At 51.7% G+C, this 21,568-nt stretch overlaps 1 protein-coding gene across 1 annotated transcript in view; it reads right to left on the reverse strand.

Moving 5' to 3' along the window:
• LOC130206598 (dynein axonemal heavy chain 5-like) overlaps positions 1 to 21,568 on the reverse strand; it is an 84,426-nt gene that overhangs the window by 24,407 nt on the left and 38,451 nt on the right. Inside the window, 24 exon segments of the mRNA XM_056434643.1 lie at positions 2,037 to 2,150; positions 2,228 to 2,329; positions 6,074 to 6,208; positions 7,025 to 7,170; positions 7,366 to 7,522; positions 7,592 to 7,750; positions 7,828 to 8,057; positions 8,801 to 8,922; positions 9,284 to 9,438; positions 9,518 to 9,628; positions 9,703 to 9,837; positions 10,177 to 10,317; positions 13,020 to 13,085; positions 13,654 to 13,890; positions 14,283 to 14,375; positions 14,547 to 14,753; positions 14,934 to 15,101; positions 15,191 to 15,292; positions 16,719 to 16,853; positions 17,004 to 17,093; positions 17,204 to 17,380; positions 18,922 to 19,056; positions 19,189 to 19,406; positions 19,484 to 19,615. Coding sequence (XP_056290618.1) covers positions 2,037 to 2,150; positions 2,228 to 2,329; positions 6,074 to 6,208; positions 7,025 to 7,170; positions 7,366 to 7,522; positions 7,592 to 7,750; positions 7,828 to 8,057; positions 8,801 to 8,922; positions 9,284 to 9,438; positions 9,518 to 9,628; positions 9,703 to 9,837; positions 10,177 to 10,317; positions 13,020 to 13,085; positions 13,654 to 13,890; positions 14,283 to 14,375; positions 14,547 to 14,753; positions 14,934 to 15,101; positions 15,191 to 15,292; positions 16,719 to 16,853; positions 17,004 to 17,093; positions 17,204 to 17,380; positions 18,922 to 19,056; positions 19,189 to 19,406; positions 19,484 to 19,615 — 3,467 coding nt within the window.

Genomic DNA, 21,568 nt, shown 5'->3' on the forward strand with positions numbered 1-21,568 from the left:
AGCTCCAACCCACAGCGTAGCAGGACACACAAACAGATGGTGTGTGTGTGTGTCAGTGTGTCAGTGTGTGTGTGTGTTCTGTTTCTGACTCATCACATTTCGTCCAGTCGTCACTTCTTCATTAAACTATTATTATAATCTTCTTGCCGGTCAGGGTAACAGTTCCTCTGATGGACACGTTATTCGGTGAGGCATATATCATATATATATACATTTATTTTGATATTAATAAAAAAATATATATATTCTATATTTATATATACAGGACTGTCTCAGAAAATTAGAATATTGTGACGAAGTTCTTTATTTTCTGTAATGCAATTAAAAAAACAAAAATGTCATTATTCTGATTTATTGCAAATCAACTGAAATATTGCTGGCTTACAGCTTAAGAAAACTCAAATATCCTATCTCTAAATATTAGAATATCATGAAAAAGTATACTAGTAGGGTATTAAACAAATCACTTGAATTGTCTAATTAACTCGAAACACCTGCAAGGGTTTCCTGAGCCTTGACAAACACTCAGCTGTTATAAATCTTTTTTTTTACTTGGTCTGAGGAAATATTAAAATTTTATGAGATAGGATTTTAGAGTTTTCTTAAGCTGTAAGCCATAATCAGCAATATTAAAAGAATAAAAGGCTTGCAATATTTCAGTTGATTTGTAATGAATCCAGAATGCATGACATTTTTGTTTTTTAAATTGCATTACAGAAAATAAAGAACTTTATCACAATATTCTAATTTTCTGAGACAGTCCTGTATATATATATAATTTATATTTTGAGAAAAATAAATACCGTATTTTTTGCACTATAGGGCGCACTAGATTATAAGGCGCACTGTCAATGAATGGGCTATTTTCGATCTTTTTTCATATATAAAGCGCACCGGACTATAAGGCGCATTAAGCGGAAATATCAAAGGTGAGGGGAACCTCGTCCATGTTGGTGATGTGCTCTGGCTGGATCTTCTTTTCAGTGATCTTGTTTTTGTAGTTTGCGCGGAAAATGACCAACTTTTCTTCGTAATCTTTTGGCAGTTGCTGCGAGACGGTAGTTCGTGTGCGGATAGAGAGATTACGTCTTTTCATAAAACGAAAGCACCAAGAAGGACCGCCTCGAAAGTCATTGATATTCATGTCCCGTGCTAACGCTGTTGCCTTCAGTCGAATAGAGACTGTAGAGACGCTTCTACCTGCTGCTCTCTGTTCAATAACCCACTGTTCAATTTTGTCCTCTAACTGTGGCCATCTCGCTTTGTTCCCGCGGAAACTCTGTGTGGTCTTCTTTACTTGGCGCAGGTCATCTTCTTGCTTCCTCCACTTCCGTACCATTGATTCATTGATGTTGAATTCTCTCGCAGCTGCTCTATTCCCATGTTCTACTGCGTGACTGATAGCCTTGAGTTTGAAGTCCGCGTCGTAAGCGTGTCTTTTGACAGGTGCCATTTTGGGATCCTTATACACACACTGTAATATTATGGTGAAGCACAGTATATTACTCCGCGACGCTCCTGGCTACGGTAGCCGTAATGCTGCAAGCGGTGCGGCTTTGTAGTTTACCAAAGTCGTACTAAAACATTTTGACTTAGCGCCGTGAGCGCCTTGTACCACACAAAATCGCTTAGAGGTCAGTAAGCAAAACCAGAATTAATCCATATATACGGCGCTTCGGATTATAAGGCGCACTGTCGTTTTTTGAGAAAATTAAAGGCTTTTAAGTGCGCCCTATAGTGCAAAAAATACGGTAATAGATTTTTTTTTTTCTTCCTCAAAATATAAATTCTATTTATATATCATTTTATATTTCAATATACATTATATATTTTTTTTCTCAAAATATAAATTATATATATATATATATATCATTTTATATTTCAATATACGTTATTTATATCTAATTTTTTTTCTTCTCAAAATATAAATAATATATATATGTTTATATATTTCAGATCTGTGTGAAACGAGCCCCTCCTATGGGAGCTGCTGCCCCCTGGTGGCCGCTCCAGGTAGTGCATGTAGACTCCCAGACCTTGTTGAAGTGCAGCAGCATGCTCAGGAAGCCAGAGTTCTGCATCAGCTTCATGGCCTCGGGCCACGAAGGTCGAGGGCAAGGTCGCTCGGGGTCAGAGGTCACCGTGTCGACCTGAGCGGGACAAAAGAAGCGTGAGCCGGACGCAACGCGGCGAAGAAGAAGAACAAGAACAAGAAGAGCGTGCAGACCTTCCTCTGGAACAGCAGCAGCACCACGTCCATGATCCTCATGATCAGGGGGGGGGGCTTCTGGAGCTTCCTCACCGTGGAGATGTCGGCCGGCTTGATGGTCTACAGGGGACAGAGACCTGTAGTGTACCTGTGGTCTGCCTGTGGTGTACCTGTGGTGTACCTGTAGTGTACCTGTAGTGTACCTGTGGTGTACCTGTGGTCTACCTGTGGTGTACCTGTAGTGTACCTGTAGTGTACCTGTGGTCTACCTGTGGTGTACCTGTGGTGTACCTGTGGTGTACCTGTAGTGTACCTGTAGTGTACCTGTGGTGTACCTGTGGTGTACCTGTAGTGCACCTGTGGTGCACCTGTAGTGTACCTGTGGTGCACCTGTGGTGCACCCAGTAAATCCAGTGCACCTGTGGTAACCTGTGGTGCACCTGTAGTGCACCTGTGGTGCACCCAGTGCACCCAGTGTACCTGTAGTGCACCTGTGGTGCACCTGTAGTGCACCTGTGGAGTGCACCTGTAGTGCACCTGTGGTGTACCTGTGGTGCACCTGTGGTGCACCCAGTGTAGTACCCAGTGTACCTGTGGTGCACCCAGTACCCTGTGGTGCACCTGTGGTGCACCTGTGGTGCACCTGTAGTACCCAGTGGCACCTGTGGTGCACCTGTGGTGTACCCTGTGGTGCAATCTGTAGTGCACCCTGTGGCACCTGTGGTGTACCTGTGGTGCACCTGTGGTGTACCTGTGGTGCACCTGTAGTGCACCCAGTGTGCACCTGTGGTGCACCTGTGGTGTACCTGTAGTGCACCTGTGGTGTACCTGTAGTGTACCTGTAGTGTACCTGTAGTGTACCTGTGGTGTACCTGTAGTGTACCTGTGGTCTACCTGTGGTGTACCTGTAGTGTACCTGTAGTGTACCTGTGGTGTACCTGTGGTGTACCTGTGGTCTACCTGTAGTGTACCTGTGGTGTACCTGTGGTGTACCTGTAGTGTACCTGTAGTGTACCTGTAGTGTACCTGTAGTGCACCTGTGGTCACCAGTCTACCTGTAGTCCACCTGTAGTCCACCTGTAGTCCACCTGTAGTCCACCTGTAGTCTACCTGTGGTCCACCTGTAGTCTACCTGTGGTCCACCTGTGGTCCACCTGTGGTCCACCTGTGGTCCACCTGTGGTCCACCTGTGGTCCACCTGTGGCACCAGTGCACCTGTGGTACCTGTGGTCTACCTGTGGTCCACCTGTAGTCTACCTGTGGTCCACCTGTGGTCCACCTGTGGTCCACCTGTGGTCCACCTGTAGTCCAGCTGTGGTCCACCTGTAGTCTACCTGTAGTCTACCTGTGGTCCACCTGTGGTCCACCTGTAGTCCACCTGTAGTCTACCTGTAGTCTACCTGTAGTCTACCTGTGTACCTGTGTACCTGTGGTGTACCTGTAGTCTACCTGTGGTCCACCTGTAGTCTACCTGTGGTCCACCTGTAGTCCACCTGTGGTCCACCTGTGGTGTACCCAGTAGTGTGCTGTGGTACCTGTAGTCCACCTGTGGTCCACCTGTGGTGTACCTGTAGTGTACCTGTGGTCCACCTGTGTGCACCTGTGTACCTGTGGTCCACCTGTGGTCCACCTGTGGTCCACCTGTAGTCCACCTGTGGTCCACCTGGAGTCCACCTGTAGTGTCCAGTGCACCTGTGGTCACCTGTGGTGTACCTGTAGTGCACCTGTGGTCCACCCAGTGTACCTGTGGTCCACCTGTAGTCTACCTGTGGTCCACCTGTGGTCTACCTGTAGTCCACCTGTAGTCTACCTGTGGTCCACCTGTGTACCTGTGTGTACCTGTGTACCCAGTGTACCTGTGGTCTACCTGTGGTCTACCTGTGGTCCACCCAGTGCACCTGTGTCCACCCAGTGTACCTGTGGTACCTGTGCACCTGTGGTGCACCTGTAGTGTGCACCTGTGGTCCACCTGTGTACCTGTAGTCTACCTGTAGTCCACCTGTAGTCCACCTGTAGTCCACCTGTAGTCCACCTGTAGTCTACCTGTAGTCTACCTGTAGTCTACCTGTGGTCCACCTGTAGTCTACCTGTAGTGTACCTGTGGTGTACCTGTAGTGTACCTGTGGTCTACCTGTAGTGTACCTGTAGTGTACCTGTGGTCTACCTGTAGTGCACCCAGTGCACCTGTGGTACCAGTGTACCTGTAGTCTACCTGTAGTCTACCTGTTAGTCACCTGTAGTCTACCTGTAGTCTACCTGTGGTCCACCTGTAGTCCACCTGTAGTCCACCTGTGGTCCACCTGTGGTCCACCTGTAGTCCACCTGTAGTCCACCTGTAGTCCACCTGTGGTCCACCTGTAGTCCACCTGTAGTCTACCTGTAGTCCACCTGTAGTCTACCTGTGGTCCACCTGTGGTCCACCTGTGGTCCACCTGTGGTCCACCTGTAGTCCACCTGTGGTCCACCTGTGTGTACCCAGTGTACCTGTGGTCCACCCAGTGTACCTGTAGTGTACCTGTGGTGTACCTGTAGTGTACCTGTGGTGTACCTGTAGTGTACCTGTGGTGTACCTGTAGTGTACCTGTAGTGTACCTGTGGTCTACCCAGTGTACCTGTGGTCCACCTGTGGTCCACCTGTAGTCTACCTGTAGTCCACCTGTGGTCCACCTGTAGTCTACCTGTGGTCCACCTGTAGTCTACCTGTGCACCTGTGGTGTACCTGTGTACCTGTGGTCCACCTGTAGTCCACCTGTAGTCCACCTGTGGTCCACCTGTGGTCCACCTGTGGTCCACCTGTAGTCTACCTGTAGTCCACCTGTGGTCTACCTGTAGTCTACCTGTGGTCCACCTGTAGTCTACCTGTAGTCTACCTGTGGTCCACCTGTAGTCTACCTGTAGTCCACCTGTGGTCCACCTGTAGTCTACCTGTAGTCCACCTGTGGTGTACCCAGTGCACCTGTGGTCCACCTGTGGTCCACCTGTAGTCCACCTGTGGTCCACCTGTGGTCCACCTGTGGTCCACCTGTAGTCCACCTGTGGTCCACCTGTAGTCCACCTGTAGTCTTACCTGTAGTCTACCTGTGGTCCACCTGTAGTCCACCTGTAGTCCACCTGTAGTCTACCTGTAGTCTACCTGTAGTCCACCTGTGGTCCACCTGTGGTCCACCTGTGGTCCACCTGTGGTCCACCTGTAGTCCACCTGTGGTCCACCTGTAGTCCACCTGTAGTCCACCTGTGGTCCACCTGTGGTCCACCTGTAGTCCACCTGTAGTCCACCTGTAGTCCACCTGTAGTCTACCTGTAGTCTACCTGTGGTCTACCTGTGGTCTACCTGTGGTCCACCTGTAGTCTACCTGTGGTCCACCTGTAGTCCACCTGTAGTCCACCTGTAGTGTACCTGTGGTCTACCTGTGGTGTACCTGTGGTCTACCTGTGGTGTACCTGTAGTGTACCTGTAGTGTACCTGTGGTCTACCTGTAGTGTACCTGTAGTGTACCTGTGGTGTACCTGTAGTGTACCTGTGGTCTACCTGTGGTGTACCTGTAGTGTACCTGTAGTGTAGTGTACCTGTGGTGTACCTGTAGTGTACCTGTAGTGTACCTGTAGTGTACCTGTAGTGTACCTGTGGTCTACCTGTAGTGTACCTGTAGTGTACCTGTAGTGTACCTGTGGTCTACCTGTAGTGTACCTGTGGTCTACCTGTAGTGTACCTGTAGTGTACCTGTGGTCTACCTGTAGTGTACCTGTAGTCTACCTGTAGTGTACCTGTGGTCTACCTGTGGTGTACCTGTAGTGTACCTGTGGTCTACCTGTAGTGTACCTGTAGTCTACCTGTAGTGTACCTGTGGTCTACCTGTGGTCTACCTGTAGTGCAGCCTCTGCTGCCGCCATCGTGGGCCCTGCAGCCTCCAGTTTGGACTCAGCTGATCGTTTGTCGTCTTCGATCTGGTCCACGATGAGCTGAGCTCGGTCCTTCACCTGCTGCACCTGCTGCTGCACCTGGGGGAGGAGGGGTTGTTGTTGTTGTTGTTGTTGTGTACCCCATCCTTTACAGACACTCATAATGTAAAACAACATGACCTTCTTTTCTTTATAGTATAATAATAATATTACTTCATAATCTAGTTTATTATCACTTCTTATGTTTTTCATAAATAACTGATAAACTACTAAAAAATAACAAATAAATAATAAATAAATAACAAACTACTAATCCACAACTAATACATATATAATAAACAACTAATAAATAACAAATAAATAACTCATAAATAACAAACTACGAATAAATAACAAACTACTAATAAATATATAATAAATATATAATAAATATATAAGAAACGACTCATAAATAACTAATAAACTACTCGTAAACTACTAATAAACAAATAAAAATAAATAATAAACAACTAATAAATAATTACATAAATATATAATAAATAACCAATAAACTACTAATAAATAATTAAATAAATATATAATAAATATATAATAAACTACTCATACATCACTAATAAACTACTAGTAAACTACCAATAAACACATTTTAAAAAATTAATAAACTACTAATAAATAATTAAATAAATATATAATAAACTACTCATAAATAACTAATAAACTACGAGTAAACTACCAATAAACAAATAATAAACTACTAATAAATCACTAATAAATAATAAAATAAATATATAATAAATATATAATAAACTACTCATAAATAACAAATAAAATACTAGTAAACTACTTATGAACAAATAATACATATATAATAAACTACTAATAAATAACTAATAAATAATAAACAAGGCGTTGAACCTTCTCCGCCGCCTGAGCCTTCGCCGTGACCTCCTGCAGGACGTCGTCTGCCCTCCGGGAGGCGACGGCGAGCTCCTGCTCCTTCAGGACCAGCTCCTCTGAGAGCTGAGACACCGACTGCTCCGCCTCCATCAGCTTACACAGACCTGATGTCGTCAACAACAACAACAACAACAAAACAACATGTGTTATTCACTCATCGATCAATGAAGCGTCGGCTGTTTGTGTGTTTTCAAAAACACCAAAACATTCAGTTTATTAACATGAACAACTATTGACGACGAGATGGCCGCCGACGTGTTCTACTTCAACAGGACCTTTATTTTGAAAAGCCGGCTCACCTGTCTTCATGCGCTCGGCCAGCGTGCCGACGTGCGCCACGCGCTCGGCGTAGATGACCATGTAGCTGTCGATGAAGGACAGGTACGACCGCGGCGTCACGGACGTCTGACGGCGGAAGCGCTCGAAGTACTCGGCGCACTTCTCCGCCACGAGGTCCTGGAGGTCAAAAGGTCAAAGGTCAGTCGGCCGCACCGACGAAGGCGGCGATGGCGGGCGCTCGCGTACCTGGAAGGTTCCCATGGTAACCACCACGCTCCGCTTCACCTGCTCCGAGCAGCGCAGGTCCCGGTGCCGGGACAGGAAGTGATGCGACACGGCCACCAGGGCGTCCCGGGGCCAGCGCTGGAACCAGTCCACGGTGCAGCCCGAGATCAGGCCCGGGAACTGCAGGGGTCAGAGGTCAGGGGTCAGAGGTCAGCCCTCGCCGACCTCTCAGGAGGAGCTCGCCGCCTCCGACTCACCTTCAGCGCTCGAGACCGGAACTTCCCCCCGACGGGCGAGAAGCACAGCACCACGTGCAGGTGGCGCCGCACCCTGGACAGGAAGTACTCGTACAGGTTCTCAGAGGTCGGGGGTCGGCGGGGGTGGTCCCGCTTCATGACGGGGACCAGGTCCTGAGCGATGTCGTCCAGCTCGTCACGGGCAAACAGGTTGGACACCTCGCCGCTCGCCAGCACGTTGTTCAGGTACTCTGGAGAGGGAACCACGAGGTCTGAGAGGGAACCACGAAGTCTGAGAGGGAACCACGAGGTCTGAGAGGGAACCACGAGGTCTGAAAGGGAACCATGAAGTCTTATCATGAAACATGAAAATGAAAAAAATTAAAATGAAAATAATAAAACTTGAAAATTAAAAAAATTAAAATAATGAAACAGGAAAATAATAAAAATAAAAACAGGAAAATATGAAACATGAAAATAAAAAATATGAAACGTGAAAATAATGAAATATGACAAATTAAAATAATGAAACATTAAAATAATGAACATTTAGAATTTTTTATATTTTCATGTTTCATTATTTTCATATTTTGTATTTTTATATTTCAATATTTTCATATTTTTAGGGTTAGGGTTAAATTTTTTCAAGTTTCATATTTTCATTTTTCTATATTTTCATGTTTGATTATTTAAAATTTGAAATGTTCATAATTCATATTTTCAAGTTTCATTATTTTCATGGAACCACGAGGTCTGAGAGAGAACCTCCGGGTCTAGAGGACAGACAGAGTCCCCCTGCAGGTCTAGAGGACGGACAGAGTCCCCCTGCAGGTCTAGAGGACGGACAGAGTCCCCCTGCAGGTCTAGAGGACGGACAGAGTCCCCCTGCAGGTCTAGAGGACGGACAGAGTCCCCCTGCAGGTCTAGAGGACGGACAGAGTCCCCCTGCAGGTCTAGAGGACGGACAGAGTCCCCCTGCAGGTCTCAGTCGTACCCAGGAAGGCTTCGTCCTTGATGTCGTTGTCAGTGAAGATGAAGGTGACTCCTCTCCCCTGTTGACCCGCCATCCGGTACAGAGTCTTCAGGTCCTCCAGCAGGTTACTGCAGCTGTAGGACCTGCACACACACACACACACACACACACACACACACACACACACACACACACACACACACACACACACACACACACACACACACACACACACACACACACACACACACACACACACACACACACACACACAGTGTATATAATGTGTGTGTGTGTGTGTCTCTCTGTGTCTGTGTGTGTCTCTCTCTCTCTCTGTGTCTGTGTCTCTCTCTCTCTCTGTGTCTGTGTGTGTCTCTCTCTCTGTGTCTCTCTGTGTGTGTGTGTGTGTCTCTCTGTGTGTGTGTGTGTGTGTGTGTGTGTGTGTGTGTGTGTGTGTGTGTGTGTGTGTGTGTGTGTGTGTGTGTGTGTGTGTGTGTGTCTCACCTGGTCAGTGTGATCTGGAAGGTCTGGTATCCTGCAATGAACGACGCCAGCCTCGTTAGGCTCCGCCTCCCCGACCCCCCGACCCCGACCAGCAGGGCGTTCCCCTGCGGCGTCCTCAGGATCCTGGAGATGCGCATCAGGTGGGCCATCGCGTCCTGCCATTGGACCAGAGACACAGAGGGCCGTGAACCAATAGGAGCGCAGGGCGGGCGGGTCGTGGTGCGGGCTCGTCACCTTGAAGAAGACCAGGTCCATGGCTCCGCCCCTCGCCGCCTCGTTGTACTGCAGCTGGAACACAGACAGCCGCTCCGCCAGGGCGTCCAGCGACGGGATTGGCTCGTACACCTGTCAGTCAGGCGAAGGACAGACTGAACTCACGCACAGGTGAACAGACACAAGGAGGCGCAGCGGCTCGGCACCTTCGGCGCTTCCTGCTCGCCGCCGTCCGGCTCGTCGCCCGGCGCTTCCGGAGCTTCTCGCAGGAAGTCCACGAAGAAGCCGGCGTCGCACTGAGCATGCTCAGTGAGCGCTGTCCCATGATCCTCCACTGTCACCTGAGCACAGCAGCACACCGTCAAGGCTCTCTGCAGGTGTGTGATGAGCAGCTTAAGACACGAAGACAAGGTCTCCTGGTCTCGTGGTCCTGGTCTCCTGGTCTCGTGGTCCTGGTCTCCTGGTCCTGGTCTCGTGGTCTCGTGGTCCTGGTCTTGTGGTCCTGGTCTCCTGGTCTCGTGGTCCTGGTCTCCTGGTCTCGTGGTCCTGGTCTCGTGGTCTCGTGGTCCTGGTCTTGTGGTCTCGTGGTCCTGGTCTCGTGGTCCTGGTCTCGTGGTCTCGTGGTCCTGGTCTCGTGGTCCTGGTCTCGTGGTCCTGGTCTCGTGGTCTCGTGGTCTCACCGTCTCCAGGATGGCGTTGAAGGTTCTTCGGTCGTCGTCGTCGACGAAGCGGTCGGCGATGACTCGGCAACATTCATGATGGAAGAGAGCGGCGAGGAGGGCGGAGCTTAGACACACCTCCGGCCCCACGGCCAGCATGCCCTGAACACACCGTCAACAACAACAAAACTCGTCAACAACAGCAGAGTGACAGTAGAGTGACAGTAGAGTAAACAGTAGAGTGACAGTCGAGTAAACAGTAGAGTGACAGTAGAGTAAACAGTAGAGTGACAGTAGAGTAAACAGTAAAGTGACAGTAGAGTGACAGTAGAGTGACAGTAGAGTAACAGTAGAGTAACAGTCGAGTAAACAGTAGAGTGACAGTCGAGTAAACAGTAGAGTGACAGTAGAGTAAACAGTAGAGTGACAGTAGAGTGACAGTAGAGTGACAGTAGAGTAACAGTAGAGTAAACAGTAGAGTGACAGTAGAGTGACAGTAGAGTAAACAGTAGAGTGACAGTCGAGTAAACAGTAGAGTGACAGTAGAGTAAACAGTAGAGTGACAGTAGAGTGACAGTAGAGTGACAGTAGAGTAACAGTAGAGTAAACAGTAGAGTGACAGTAGAGTGACAGTAGAGTAAACAGTAGAGTAACAGTAGAGTATACAGTAGAGTGACAGTAGAGTGACAGTAGAGTAAACAGTAGAGTGACAGTAGAGTAAACAGTAGAGTGACAGTAAGTGACAGTAGAGTAAACAGTAGAGTGACAGTAGAGTAAACAGTAGTGACAGTAGAGTGACAGTAGAGTAAACAGTAGAGTGACAGTAGAGTGACAGTAGAGTGACAGTAGAGTAAACAGTAGAGTGACAGTCGAGTGACAGTAGAGTAAACAGTAGAGTGACAGTAGAGTAAACAGTAGAGTGACAGTAGAGTAAACAGTAAAGTGACAGTAGAGTGACAGTAGAGTAACAGTAGAGTAAACAGTAGTGACAGTAGAGTAACAGTAGAGTAAACAGTAGTGACAGTAGAGTAAACAGTAGAGTGACAGTAGAGTGACAGTAGAGTAAACAGTAGAGTAACAGTAGAGTATACAGTAGAGTGACAGTAGAGTGACAGTAGAGTAAACAGTAGAGTGACAGTAGAGTGACAGTAGAGTAAACTGTAGAGTGACAGTAAGTGACAGTAGAGTAAACAGTAGAGTGACAGTAGAGTAAACAGTAGTGACAGTAGAGTGACAGTAGAGTAAACAGTAGAGTGACAGTAGAGTGACAGTAGTGACAGTAGAGTGACAGTAGAGTAAACAGTAGAGTGACAGTAGAGTGACAGTAGAGTAAACAGTAGAGTAAACAGTAGAGTGACAGTAGAGTAAACAGTAAAGTGACAGTAGAGTGACAGTAGAGTGACAGTAGAGTAACAGTAGAGTAAACAGTAGTGACAGTAGAGTGACAGTAGAGTAAACAGTAGAGTGACAGTAGAATGACAGTAGTGACAGTAGAGTGACAGTAGAGTAAACAGTAGAGTGACAGTAGAGTGACAGTAGAGTAAACAGTAGAGTGACAGTAGAGTAAACAGTAGAGTAAACAGTAGAGTGACAGTAGAGAAAACAGTAGTGACAGTAGAGTGACAGTAGAGTAAACAGTAGAGTGACAGTAGAGTAAACAGTAGAGTGACAGAAGAGTAAACAGTAGAGTGACAGTAGAGTGACAGTAGAGTAAACAGTAGAGTGACAGTAGAGTAAACAGTAGAGTAAACAGTAGAGTACAGTAGAGTGACAGAAGAGTAAACAGTAGAGTGACAGAAGAGTAAACAGTAGAGTGACAGTAGAGTGACAGAAGAGTAAACAGTAGAGTGACAGTAGAGTGACAGTAGAGTAAACAGTAGAGTGACAGTAGAGTGACAGAAGAGTAAACAGTAGAGTGACAGTAGAGTGACAGAAGAGTAAACAGTAGAGTGACAGTAGAGTAAACAGTAGAGTGACAGTAGAGTAAACAGTAGAGTGACAGAAGAGTAAACAGTAGAGTGACAGTAGAGTAAACAGTAGAGTGACAGTCGAGTGACAGTAGAGTAAACAGGAGAGTGACAGTAGAGTAAACAGTAGAGTAAACAGTAGAGTGACAGTAGAGTAAACAGTAGAGTGACAGTAGAGTAAACAGTAGAGTAAACAGTAGAGTGACAGTCGAGTGACAGTAGAGTAAACAGGAGAGTGACAGTAGAGTAAACAGTAGAGTAAACAGTAGAGTGACAGTAGAGTAAACAGTAGAGTGACAGTAGAGTAAACAGGAGAGTGACAGTAGAGTAAACAGTAGAGTGACAGTAGAGTAAACAGGAGAGTGACAGTAGAGTAAACAGTAGAGTAAACAGTAGAGTGACAGTAGAGTAAACAGTAGAGTAAACAGTAGAGTGACAGTAGAGTAAACAGTAGAGTGACAGTAGAGTAAACAGTAGAGTAAACAGTAGAGTGACAGTAGAGTAAACAGTAGAGTGACAGTAGAGTGACAGTAGAGTAAACAGTAGAGTGACAGTAGAGTAAACAGGAGAGTGACAGTAGAGTAAACAGTAGAGTAAACAGTAGAGTGACAGTAGAGTAAACAGTAGAGTGACAGTAGAGTAAACAGTAGAGTAAACAGTAGAGTGACAGTAGAGTAAACAGTAGAGTGACAGTAGAGTAAACAGTAGAGTGACAGTAGAGTAAACAGTAGAGTGACAGTAGAGTAAACAGTAGAGTAAACAGTAGAGTGACAGTAGAGTAAACAGTAGAGTAAACAGTAGAGTGACAGTAGAGTAAACAGTAGAGTGACAGTAGAGTAAACAGTAGAGTAAACAGTAGAGTGACAGTAGAGTAAACAGTAGAGTAAAGCCCTGTACCTGCCAGATCCGGCTCAGGTCCCTGAGGTTGAAGACGTAGTGGAACTTGGCCGGAGACGGTAACATCTGATCAAACAAAGGCAAACACTCAACTAGGAGGGCCACACTACGGAGGTCCCCGAGGGTCACACTACGGAGGCCCCCGAGGGCCACACTACGGAGGCCCCCGAGGGTCACACTACGGAGGTCCCCGAGGGTCACACTACGGAGGCCCCCGAGGGTCACACTACGGAGGTCCCCGAGGGTCACACTACGGAGGCCCCCGAGGACCACACTACGGAGGCCCCCGAGGACCACACTACGGAGGCCCCCGAGGGTCACAATACGGAGGCCCCCGAGGACCACACTACGGAGGTCCCCGAGGGTCACACTACGGAGGCCCCCGAGGGCCACACTACGGAGGCCCCCGAGGGCCACACTACGGAGGCCCCCGAGGACCACACTACGGAGGCCCCCGAGGGTCACAATACGGAGGCCCCCGAGGACCACACTACGGAGGCCCCCGAGGGTCACACTACGGAGGCCCCCGAGGACCACACTACGGAGGCCCCCGAGGGTCACACTACGGAGGCCCCCGAGGACCACACTACGGTGTTGTTGTTGTTGTTTAGCCCGTGGTGGCACCAGAGCTCACCTTGGCCTTCACGGCCTGCCACACCCGGCGGGCGGTGGGCACCAGGGCGGCGGCCAGCCGGCAGACGGCGGCGCTGAAGCCTCTCTCCGGGCAGAAGTGGCCCCGAGCCACGGTGCCGAACACCTTGTCCATGGAGCAGCTGGAGGGCAGCGACACGTTGAAGATGCAGAACTGCCTCTTCAGGCGCTGGGGGACGTCGTGGCGGCCGCCGCCCGGGTGGATCATGGCCGCCACCAGCTGGGGAGAGCAGCAGGACACCTGGAGCCTTACACCTGCCGATCACCTGTAGCCCCGCCCCTAAAGCCTCCCCGGCTCTATGGTCCTAAATGATGACATCATGCTGTATAGAAGACTAGAAACTAGAGACTGAGACGTAAACTCATGTTTACATGTTTACTGAGGGAAGTAGAGTCACTATATAGACTTCTATACAACCAGAGGAGTCGCCCCCTGGTGGTCAGGAGAGAGAATGCAGCTTTAACACATGAAGCATAGACTTCTATACAACCAGAGGAGTCACCCCCTGGTGGTCAGGAGAGAGAATGCAGCTTTAACACATGAAGCATAGACTTCTATACAACCAGAGGAGTCGCCCCCTGGTGGTCAGCAGAGAGAATGCAGCGTGGTACCTGGAGGTCCACCACGGTGATGAACTCTCCTGGCCGGTCCAGGCTGTAGAAGCCTCTCTGCTCCATCAGCTGACGGACGATCTCATTGGTTATCTGAGGAAGACATCAACAATCAATTTTAAAATAAATTATTTGTTATCAATAATTTTGTAAAAAAAAAGAAAACATCTGAACTTTTAAAAAGGAGACAAAAAATGCACGGAAAGGAGTCGACCAATCAGAGCGAGCGCGTGGCCGACCAATCAGAGCGAGCGCGTGGCCGACCTGGTCCCCCCATTCGTTGATGACGGGCATGTTGATGTCGTCGATGAACACCGTCATGCGGCGGCCCGCCGGCGGCCCGTAGGTGGCGCCCATCCGCTTATCGATGTAGCTCTCCACCGTCCTCTGGAACATGGCGGGCAGCGTGGCCGACGAGAAGTTCACCGTCTTACTGACGTGGCGCTCCGGGTCGAGCTTACCGGTGTAGGCCTGCAGGGGGCGCCAGAGGGACAGCGGGAGCATCCGTTAGCATCCGTTAGCTCGGGAACAGACACCACCTTCATTTACTGCCGACCGCACGGTGGAGATCCACCGTGAGGCTCTGAGTCCAGACCCCCAGAGTCCTCTGGTAGAACTCTGGGGGTCTCGTGGGGCCCCTGGGCGCCTCACTTTGATCATGACGGTCTTGCCGGTGCCCTGCTCGCCGATCAGCAGCACGGCCTTCTTCTGCTTCATGATGGTCTGCATCAGGAAGTCCGTCCTCACGTTGTCCACGTTGGGGACCAGGATGGACGAGTAGTCCGGGACGTGGTCCTTGGGGTAGACGTAGTCCGGGACCTGCATTGTCACCATGATAAAGACATCAGGATAGAAGTGACTTGAGGAGACCTTCAGTGGATCAGCAGAGAATCTGAAGGGCCACAGACCTGGTGGGACCAGTGCTCCCAGTGGCCCTGCTCGCTGACCGCAAACTCAAAGATGGTCTGCTCGTCCTGAGTCTGCGGCAGGTCTAGAGACGAGCTGTGGCCCTGGAGACAAAACAACGAGGACTTAGCCCGGAGGACTCACCTCGAGGAGCCAGAGGACTCACCTTGAGGAGCCAGAGGACTCACCTTGAGGACTCACCTCGAGGAGCCAGAGGACTCACCTCGAGGAGCCAGAGGACTCACCTTGAGGACTCACCTCGAGGAGCCAGAGGACTCACCTTGAGGAGCCAGAGGACTCACCTTGAGGACTCACCTTGAGGAGCCAGAGGACTCACCTCGAGGAGCCAGAGGACTCACCTTGAGGACTCACCTCGAGGAGCCAGAGGACTCACCTTGAGGAGCCAGAGGACTCACCTTGAGGACTCACCTCGAGGAGCCAGAGGACTCACCTTGAGGACTCACCTCGAGGAGCCAGAGGACTCACCTTGAGGAGCCAGAGGACTCACCTTGAGGACTCACCTCGAGGAGCCAGAGGACTCACCTCGAGGAGCCAGAGGACTCACCTTGAGGACTCACCTTGAGGAGCCAGAGGACTCACCTTGAGGACTCACCTCGAGGAGCCAGAGGACTCACCTGGAGGACTCACCTTGAGGAGCCAGAGGACTCACCTTGAGGACTCACCTCGAGGAGCCAGAGGACTCACCTTGAGGAGCCAGAGGACTCACCTTGAGGACTCACCTCGAGGAGCCAGAGGACTCACCTTGAGGACTCACCTCGAGGAGCCAGAGGACTCACCTTGAGGAGCCAGAGGACTCACCTTGAGGAGCCAGAGGACTCACCTCGAGGAGCCAGAGGACTCACCTTGAGGAGCCAGAGGACTCACCTTGAGGACTCACCTCGAGGAGCCAGAGGACTCACCTTGAGGACTCACCTCGAGGAGCCAGAGGACTCACCTTGAGGAGCCAGAGGACTCACCTTGAGGACTCACCTCGAGGAGCCAGAGGACTCACCTCGAGGAGCCAGAGGACTCACCTCGAGGAGCCATAGGACTCACCTTGAGGAGCCAGAGGACTCACCTCAAGGAGCCAGAGGACTCACCTTGAGGACTCACCTCGAGGAGCCAGAGGACTCACCTCGAGGAGCCAGAGGACTCACCTCGAGGAGCCAGAGGACTCACCTTGAGGAGCCAGAGGACTCACCTCGAGGAGCCAGAGGACTCACCTCGAGGAGCCAGAGGACTCACCTTGAGGACTCACCTTGAGGAGCCAGAGGACTCACCTTGAGGAGCCAGAGGACTCACCTTGAGGACTCACCTCGAGGAGCCAGAGGACTCACCTTGAGGAGCCAGAGGACTCACCTTGAGGACTCACCTTGAGGAGCCAGAGGACTCACCTTGAGGACTCACCTCGAGGAGCCAGAGGACTCACCTTGAGGAGCCAGAGGACTCACCTTGAGGACTCACCTCGAGGAGCCAGAGGACTCACCTTGAGGAGCCAGAGGACTCACCTCGAGGAGCCAGAGGACTCACCTTGAGGAAGACCTCCATCTTGGCCCTGTCGTCCAGCTCCAGCAGGGCCCCCAGGGACCACATCAGGGCGAACACGAACAGTCGGCCCACGTCGGCGCCGGAGTCCGACTTCTCATCCGCCGCTGGGAGTAAACCCTGAACCACAAGAGTGAGGGCCCTTCAGCTGACCCCCGAAGACCCCGACAGACCTCCGGCCGCTCACGGGCCTCCAGGTCCTCCGGAACCATTCGGGGCCTCAACAGGTGACGGTGGACCCGCCGTCCGCCCCGGCCCCCGGGGTCCTACCTGCAGCAGGTCGATGGTCTGCCGGATGTACATGCACTCCAACACCTGCATCTTCGGGGACACGGCCGTGGAGACAAAGTCCAGCAGGTCCTGCAGGAGGGACAGGGAGCTGCGTGAGAGCAGGTCCCTGCAGGTCCCTGCAGGTCCCTGCAGGTCCCTGCCTGCAGGTCTCAGACGCAGAGGGGGGTCCCCGTCCTTGCCTGGTAGCAGCAGCTGAAGCAGGCCTGCAGGACGCGGGCCTGCTGCTCGGGGAGCTGCTGGACCCAGGCCTGCAGGATGGGCCCCCAGCCCAGCACCGAGGAGCTCATGAACACCATCCCGTTCCTGGACACCGTGGCCGGGGACGCGTTGTCGATGTTGTGGGGCTCAAAGACGATCTGGGGGGACACAAGGGGGACATAAGGGGGACACAAGGGGGACATAAGGGGGACACAAGGGGGGACACAAGGGGGACAAGGGGGACACAAGGGGAACACAAGGGGGACATAAGGGGATACAAGGGGGACATAAGGGGGAACACAAGGGGAACATAAGGGGGACATAAGGGGACATAAGGGGACACAAGGGGATACAAGGGGGACACAAGGGGGACACAAGGGGGGACACAAGGGGACACAAGGGGAACATAAGGTTAAGGACACAAGGGGACATATGGGGACACAAGGGGACATAAGGGGACACAAGGGGACATAAGGGGACACAAGGGGACAAGGGGACATAAGGGGAGACACAAGGGGATACAAGGGAAAAGGGACACAAGGGATACGAGGGGGGACATAAGGGGGACACGAGGGGATACAAGGGGAGACATAAGGGGGACACAAGGGGGACATAAGGGGGAAACGAGGGGATACAAGGGGGGACATAAGGGGGACACGAGGGGATACAAGCCGGGACATAAGGGGAACAAGGGGGACATAAGGGGACATAGGGGAAACGAGGGATACAAGGGGACATAAGGAGGAACACGAGGACACAAGGGGACATAAGGAGGACACGAGGGACAAGGGGACATAAGGGGACACAGGGGGACATAAGGGGAACAGGACAAGGGGACATAAGGGGAAACGAGGGGACACGGGGGACATAAGGGAAACAGGGGACAAGGGGACACAGTGAGGGGACACAAGGGGGACAAGGAGACAAGGGGACATAAGGGGGAAACGAGGGGATACATAAGGAGGACACGAGGGGATACAAGGGGGGACATAAGGAGGACACGAGGGGATACAAGGGGGGACATAAGGAGGACACGAGGGGATACAAGGGGGGACATAAGGGGGACACAAGGGGGACATAAGGGGGGACACAAGGGGACACACAAGGGGAAACGAGGGGACACAAGGGGGACATAAGGGGGAAACGAGGGGATACATAAGGGGGAGACAAGGGGACACAGTGAGGGGACAAGGGGACGAGACAAGGGGGGACATAAGGGGGACATAAGGGAAACGAGGGGATACAAGGGGGGGACATGAGAGGGAAACGAGGGGACATAGGGGAAACGAGGGACACAAGGGGGACATAAGGAAGGGGACACGAGGGGACATGAGGGAAACGAGGGGACATGAGAGGGAAACGAGGGGACACGAGGGGGACATGAGGGGGAAACGAGGGGACACGAGGGGGACATAAGGGGGAAACGAGGGGATACAAGGGGGGACATGAGAGGGAAACGAGGGGACACGAGGGGGGACATAAGGGGGACACGAGGGGATACAAGGGGGGACATAAGGGGGAAACGAGGGGATACAAGGGGGACATAATGGGGAAACGAGGGGATACAAGGGGGGACACAGGGGGACACGAGGGGACACAGCGTCACTGCCATCGTCTTCTCGAGGACTCTGAGTCTCTCCGTCTCCTCCGGATCAGAACCACTGAGGTGTCGGGGTCAAGAGGAGTCCTGGAGACGGACCTTGCAGCAGGGCGCCATCGGGATGCGGTCCCCGTTCGCCAGCGTCAGAGTTTTGTTGTCGTCCAGAACCGAGTTCAGGTTCTCGATCCAGATGGCGTCAACCGGCCCGTCCAGGACGATCCAGATGTTTTCCCCCTACACACACACACACACACACACGGTACTGAAGAAGACTTTAGACTGGAGCTGGAGACCATGAGCCGGGTCCGGAGCCCGGTCAGGAGCTGGGTCAGGAGCCGGGTCACGAGCCGGGTCAGGAGGTCCCACCTTCTTGGCCTTCAGGGTCCTCCTCCACAGCGTGGAGAACACGCCGTCCGTCCAGTCGTTGGTGGTGACGTCCAGCGTGCCGAACATCTGCGCGGCCGTGACGGCTTTGGGGTTCATCCTCATCTCGCGGTGCGGCGAGCCGACCTCCGACAGCGCCCTCATCAGGGTCTGGATGCACGCCGTCTTCCCGGCGCCGCTGGGACCCAACACCATCATCCCTGCAGCGGCGAGGAGAGAGGTCAATGGACGCCACGTCTCCCTGACAACGTCCTGAGGACGGGGCCGACGGGCGCACCGTGCCGGACCCTCTGGGTCTCGTAGAGCTGGACCAGTTTGAGGGTCCAGGGCGGGTGGGGGATCAGACCGGCCTGCCGGGCCTGAGCGGAGATGGAGGCCTCCAGGTCCGGATACCCGGCGCTGTCCAGAGCTACGGAGGAGGAGCAGCAAGGTCACGTCTAGAGCTCAGGGTCAACAGAGGTCACATCTAGAGCTCAGGGTCAACAGAGTTCACATCTAGAGCTCAGGGTCAACAGAGGTCACGTCTAGAGCTCAGGGTCAACAGAGGTCACGTCTCGAGCTCAGGGTCAACAGAGGTCACGTCTCGAGCTCAGGGTCAACAGAGGTCACATCTAGAGCTCAGGGTCAACAGAGGTCACGTCTAGAGCTCAGGGTCAACAGAGGTCACGTCTCGAGCTCAGGGTCAACAGAGGTCACGTCTCGAGCTCAGGGTCAACAGAGGTCACATCTAGAGCTCAGGGTCAACAGAGTTCACATCTAGAGCTCAGGGTCAACAGAGGTCACGTCTAGAGCTCAGGGTCAACAGAGGTCACGTCTCGAGCTCAGGGTCAACAGAGGTCACGTCTCGAGCTCAGGGTCAACAGAGGTCACATCTAGAGCTCAGGGTCAACAGAGGTCACATCTAGAGCTCAGGGTCAACAGAGGTCACGTCTCGAGCTCAGGGTCAACAGAGGTCACGTCTCAAGCTCAGGGTCAACAGATGTCACGTCTCGAGCTCAGGGTCAACAGAGGTCACGTCTCGAGCTCAGGGTCAACAGAGGTCACGTCTCGAGCTCAGGGTCAACAGAGGTCACATCTAGAGCTCAGGGTCAACAGAGTTCACATCTAGAGCTCAGGGTCAACAGAGGTCACGTCTAGAGCTCAGGGTCAACAGAGGTCACGTCTCGAGCTCAGGGTCAACAGAGGTCACGTCTCGAGCTCAGGGTCAACAGAGGTCACATCTAGAGCTCAGGGTCAACAGAGGTCACGTCTAGAGCTCAGGGTCAACAGAGGTCACGTCTCGAGCTCAGGGTCAACAGAGGTCACGTCTCGAGCTCAGGGTCAACAGAGGTCACATCTAGAGCTCAGGGTCAACAGAGGTCACGTCTCGAGCTCAGGGTCAACAGAGGTCACGTCTCAAGCTCAGGGTCAACAGATGTCACGTCTAGAGCTCAGGGTCAACAGAGGTCACATCTAGAGCTCAGGGTCAACAGAGGTCACGTCTCGAGCTCAGGGTCAACAGAGGTCACGTCTCGAGCTCAGGGTCAACAGAGGTCACGTCTCGAGCTCAGGGTCAACAGAGGTCACATCTAGAGCTCAGTGTCAACAGAGGTCACGTCTCAAGCTCAGGGTCAACAGATGTCACGTCTAGAGCTCAGGGTCAACAGAGGTCACGTCTCGAGCTCAGGGTCAACAGAGGTCACATCTAGAGCTCAGGGTCAACAGCGGTCACATCTAGAGCTCAGGGTCAACAGAGGTCACGTCTCAAGCTCAGGGTCAACAGATGTCACGTCTCGAGCTCAGGGTCAACAGAGGTCACGTCTCAAGCTCAGGGTCAACAGATGTCACGTCTAGAGCTCAGGGTCAACAGAGGTCACATCTAGAGCTCAGGGTCAACAGAGGTCACGTCTCGAGCTCAGGGTCAACAGAGGTCACGTCTCGAGCTCAGGGTCAACAGAGGTCACATCTAGAGCTCAGGGTCAACAGAGGTCACGTCTCGAGCTCAGGGTCAACAGAGGTCACGTCTAGAGCTCAGGGTCAACAGAGGTCACATCTAGAGCTCAGGGTCAACAGAGGTCACATCTAGAGCTCAGGGTCAACAGAGGTCACATCTAGAGCTCAGGGTCAACAGCGGTCACATCTAGAGCTCAGGGTCAACAGAGGTCACGTCTCAAGCTCAGGGTCAACAGATGTCACGTCTCGAGCTCAGGGTCAACAGAGGTCACGCTCAGGGTCAACAGATGTCACGTCTAGAGCTCAGGGTCAACAGAGGTCACATCTAGAGCTCAGGGTCAACAGAGGTCACGTCTCGAGCTCAGGGTCAACAGAGGTCACGTCTCGAGCTCAGGGTCAACAGAGGTCACATCTAGAGCTCAGGGTCAAC

Source organism: Pseudoliparis swirei, chromosome 16 (assembly GCF_029220125.1).
Source record: "Pseudoliparis swirei isolate HS2019 ecotype Mariana Trench chromosome 16, NWPU_hadal_v1, whole genome shotgun sequence".
Classification (NCBI taxonomy): Eukaryota; Metazoa; Chordata; class Actinopteri; order Perciformes; family Liparidae; genus Pseudoliparis; species Pseudoliparis swirei.